Source organism: Plecotus auritus (assembly GCF_963455305.1).
Source record: "Plecotus auritus genome assembly, chromosome: 7".
Taxonomy (NCBI): Eukaryota; Metazoa; Chordata; class Mammalia; order Chiroptera; family Vespertilionidae; genus Plecotus; species Plecotus auritus.
Genome location: NC_137774.1, coordinates 124,707,608 through 124,712,637, shown reverse-complemented (window position 1 = coordinate 124,712,637; position 5,030 = coordinate 124,707,608). Strand labels below are relative to the sequence as shown.

Genomic DNA, 5,030 nt, shown 5'->3' with positions numbered 1-5,030 from the left:
TGAACTTCCCTCTCAGGACTGCTTTAACTGTGTCCCATATATTTTGAATTGTTGTGTTTTCATTGTCATTTTTTTTCCAGGCTGGTTTTTATTTCTTCTTTGATCTCTTTGGTAACATAATCATTGTTTAATAACATCCTATTTAGCCTCCAAGTGTTTGCATTTTTGTGATAGTTTTTATTGTAGTTTGTTTCCAATATTATGCCATTGTGATCTGAGAAGATGCTTGATATGATTTCAATCTTCTTGAATTTGAGGAGACTTTCCCTGTGTCCCAATATGTGGTCTATCTTTGAAAATGTCCTATGTGCACTGGAGAAGAATATATATTCTGTAGCTTTGGGGTGAAATGTTTTGAAGATGATGATTAAGTCTATCTGATCTAGTGAGTTGTTTACAATTGCTGTTTCTTTGCTGATTTTTTTGTCTGGAGGATTTATCCAGTGATGTCAATGGGGTATTACAGTCCCCTACTGTGATTGTATTGTTGTTGATCTCTCCCTTCATATCTTCCAGAAGTTTTTTTTTTTTTAAATGTATTTGCATGCTCCTGCATTGGGTGCATATATGTTTACCAGAGTTATATCCTCTTGTTGTATTGATCCCTTTAGTAATATGAAGTGGCCTTACTTATCTCTCGTTATGGCCTTCACTTTGAGGTCTATTTTGTCAGGTATAAGTATTGCTACCCCGGTGTTTTTTTTTGTGTTTTTTTTCATTTCCATTTGCCTGAAAAATATTTTTCCATCCCTTTACTTTCAGTCTGTGTGAGTCCCTTGTTCTGAGGTGGGTCTCTTATAGACAGCATATATATGGGTCATGTTTTCTTATCCATTCAGTCACTTGATGTCTTTTGATTGGAGCATTTAGTCTATTTACATTTAATGTTATTATTGATAGGTATCTGTTTGTAGCCATTTTTATTCTTTATGCCTGTGTTCCTTCTTCCTTTTTTATTTCCTCTTTTTACAACAGTCCCTTTAGCATTTCTTGAATTGATGGCTTAGTAGTGATAAACTCTCTTAGCCTTTTCTGTCTGCGAAGCTCCTGATTTCTCTTTCAATTTTGAATGATAGCCTTGCTGGATAGAGTATTGGATTTAGTCCCTTGCTTTGCATCACTTTTTATTATTATTATTATTATTATTATTATTATTATTTATTATTATTATTTTTTATCAGCACAGAAGTCTTTTTTATTTTTTCCCACTTATCATGCCAGGAATTCATAGGGAATGGGTTCCAGCAGCTCAGGCTCCTTTCCATTGTTTTTCACAAAGTGTGCTTCCCTGGGTGGAGCAGGCTGGTGCTTCAGGTGAACCCAGGTACCTTTCTCTTTGGCTTCCTTCTTTTTCTGATCATTTCCCTTCACACGTTTCAGGAAGCTATCTCGGCTCTTAGAGTGCTTAATATGCTCAATATGTACATTAATTCTCTTGGCAAGAATCTTGCCCTTAACTTGCTTGTTCACAACAATGCCCACTGCATGCTGGGTGACATAGACTCTTCCAGTTTTGCCATGGTAACATTTGTGGGGCATTCCTTTTTGAACAGTGCCCATTCCCTTGATGTCCACAATATCACCTTTCTTGTAGATTTGCATGTATGTGGCCAAAGGAACAACTCCATGTTTTCTAAAAGGCCTAGAGAACATATAGCGGGTGTCTCTCCTCTCTCCCTTTGTGTTAGTCATTTTGGAGAATTACTGGAAGATGGTGGTTCAGGCCAAAAGGTTGCATCACTTTTATACTTCATTCCATTCCCTTCTGTTGAGAAATCAGTTGATAATCTAATGGGAGACCTTTTGTAGGTAACGCTCTCTCTCTCTCTTGCAGCCTTTAAGGTTCTCTGTTTGTTGTTAACATTTGCCATTGTAATTACAATGTGTCTTGGTGTGGGTCTTTTTGGGTCCTTCTTGTTTGGGACTCTGTGCATGTGTGACTTTTTTCTTTCCCAAATAGGGAAGTTTTTTGTCATTATTTCTTCAAATAGGTTCTCTAATCCTTGTTCCTCTTCTTGTCCTTCTGGAACCCCTATTATACGTATGTTACTTTGTTCCATGTTGTCCCAAAGCTCCCTTAGGCTCTCCTCCTGCTTTCTAATTTTTTTTCTCCAATTGCTGTTCAGATTAGATGTGTTTTTTTGCTCCATCCTCTAACACACTAATTCGATCCTCCGCTTCTTCTAGTCTACTGTTGAAACCTTCCATTGTGTGTGTGTGTGTTTTTTTTTATTATGGCTATATCATTTTTATTTCCTCTTGATTCTTACATAAGTTGTTGATTTTCTCATCCATCTGGTTTATTAACTGTATGACCCTTACTCTAAATTCTTTTTTGACATATTGCATGCCTCCATTTCATTTAGTTCCTTTTCTAGTGATTTTTCCCCTTTTCTTTCCTTGGGGGTTGTTTCTTTGTCTCCCCATTTTTTTGCTGTCTCTTTCTGGCCCTGGGCACCCTGCTTGGGGTTTGATAGGTTGAAGACACTATCAGGGCAATGGGTCCTGAAATCGTTAGCCCAGAGGCTGAGTCTGCCTTGAGTTTCACACCTTTATTGTCTCTGCTTTGTGTTGTATCTCCTTCTCCCACGGATCTGGTCCTTCAGTTGTCTGCTTCAGATGCTCGGGGTGTTGGGAGCATGTGCACAGTTCCTCTGATGTGCGACTTCCTGTGAAGACCCGGAGCCCTCTGGCATGCAATTTGCTGTCCAGCCCTGGCACCTGTTGCAGGGTGGTACCCTAGATCCCTCTGGCAGTGTACTTGTGGCACTGTCCTGTGGCCCCTCGCTGGGCACGCTGGCTTGCTATGGGTCGCCCCAGCACTGCTTTCCTATGGCCCGGAGTGAGTCATTTGTTGGATTTCAGTGGCCATGGGTTGCTCTGGGTCACACTGTCCCCGCTTTCTTATAGCCCGGAATGAGATGTGACCTGGCTTGCTCCAGTTTGCCCCTCCTCAGTGTACAGGGGGACAGGTTGCCCAGGGTTGCTCAGTCCATGCTCCCCTGTCGCCTGGGGTGAGTTGCCTGGGGTTGGGTTGCTCCTGATGGCCCCAGCAGGACTGTCCCAGGGGCTGGGGTAGAGTGGGCATGGATTGCTCTGGGTTGCACAGTAAGAGCTCCCCTGTGGCCTGGTCTGGGGTGTGCTCTGGGTTGCTCTGGGTTTCCCCAAGAGCAGGTCCTGGGGTGGGGGTGGAGCGGGCACTGGGTAGCTCTGGGTCAGGCTAGCAGCATGGTTCTGGGGTCCAGGGCAGAGGTGGGCACAGGGTTCCCCCTGGCTTGCACTCACTATGGGATCTTGGAGCCAGATCCTAGGATGCTGGGTCCCAGCAGCTGGTGAGGAGGCCTGGTGCAGGAGCTCACTCTGGTGGCACGGGCTACCTGCAGACACCTGGGATCCTGCCGGGAGGTACTGCACCACTCACTTCCAGGTCACGGTGGTGGTTCCATGTGGGTTATGGCTGGCAAGTGGTGTTTTCTTGGCATCCTCTGTCCTTTCTTATTGAAAACTTGAGGCCCGGTGCATGAAATGCATGCACTGGGGCGGGGGTGAGGGGAAGTCCCTCAGCCCAGATTGCTAGAGGGTGCAGGCCAGGCTAAGAGACCCCACCGGTGTACGATCGGGGCTGGGGAGGGACGTGGGAGGTTGGCCAGCCAGGGAAGGACCGCGCAAGGGCTCCAGGGCATGTCCAACCCATCTTGCTCAGTCCTGATTGACCAGACCCCAGCAGCAAGCTAACCTCCGGTTGGAGCGTCTACCCCCTGGTGGTCAGTGCAGGTCATAGCGACTGGTTGACTGGTCGACTGTCTGCCCCTTGGTGGTCAGTGCACATCATAGCGAGCGTTTGAGCAGCCTTAGCATATCATTAGCATGTTACATTTTGATTGGTTGAATGGATGACCGGATGACTAGACACTTAGCATATTAGGCTTTTATCATATAGGATTGTCTCCTCAGCTGTGTCTAATTTGTTAATTCAGGGTGGATATTCTCCACTTTAGTTGCTTTTCTGGCCTGGCCCTAGGAGGAGGTGCACAACACTGCTGCCTGTTTGGCCACCATTTTCTCTATGCTGTGATTTTTAAATCTAGCTTCTATATTAGGCACTTTGGGAACATTATCAATTCTTTAGGAAACTGTTTAGTGAGAACATTATATTTTATGAGAATGAAATAATGTGAATGGTAGGTCATCCCCACTGCCTGAAAATTAATGCATCCACAGTTGCTTGCATTATTGTGTGTAGCTTCGAATGTAGGATATTCTGGTTCAGTACATGCATTCCTTGTGAGCAATGTCTTTTTAAAATGGATTGTGGCTTGCATTAGAAGGAATGCCTTCTTGTTTGACAGCTGAGTATGAATTTATTTATTGAAAATAAATATGATCTAATGTTTTATTGATTTTTCTGAATAACATGATAATTTGGTCAGCACTGTCATCTAAAAAGGTCTGGAAGAAAGCCATATTACAAGAAGCAACATCTCTGGTGAGGAGGAAATTATTGGCAAACTCATGTGCTTTACTTCATTTAACATACAATTAAAAGTGGGTGTGGATTTGGCAGATACTCTAAATGCTTCAGTATCTTGTGATTTGGTTACAGAGAAATGTTATAAAAAGAGAAAGGCTGTGTTGTTAGTTCTATGTTTAACATGTGGTTTCACAACCAAAGGTACTGTCCTTATGTGGGAACTGCTTCTTGTAGTGGCAGCTGGATTTGAAAGTGCAGGACAGGAGCAAATTGTGATGTGAATGTATTCTGGGCACTGAAAGGATGTAGGCAGTGGAGAGAAACAAGGTCTGAAATGTACAGAATGAGAAACTAGTCATGGATGAAAGAAACTTCATGAGAGACTTTGTCAAATTAAAAAAAAAATCCTAAAAATTTACTTGACATCATGTAGCAGGCATTGTGAAATTAAAGGGAACTTTTAGAATCTATCAGTAATAAGAAGCAAAAATCTGCCAACCATGTTAGAAGAAAAATTGAGTTGCTTTTCTATTCTCTCTTTAGAAGATAGGATCTAATT

General features: G+C 42.9%; 1 protein-coding gene across 1 annotated transcript; it reads right to left on the bottom strand.

Moving 5' to 3' along the window:
* Positions 1 to 1,212: 1,212 nt before the first annotated feature.
* LOC308253078 (large ribosomal subunit protein eL21-like) lies at positions 1,213 to 1,698 on the bottom strand (the record flags this gene model as incomplete). The annotated part of the gene is made up of 1 exon (XM_080678148.1): positions 1,213 to 1,698. The coding sequence occupies exon 1, from the start codon at positions 1,690 to 1,692 to the stop codon at positions 1,213 to 1,215; it is 480 nt and encodes a 159-aa protein (XP_080534274.1). The 5' UTR covers positions 1,693 to 1,698.
* Between the last annotated feature and the right edge of the window lie 3,332 nt (positions 1,699 to 5,030).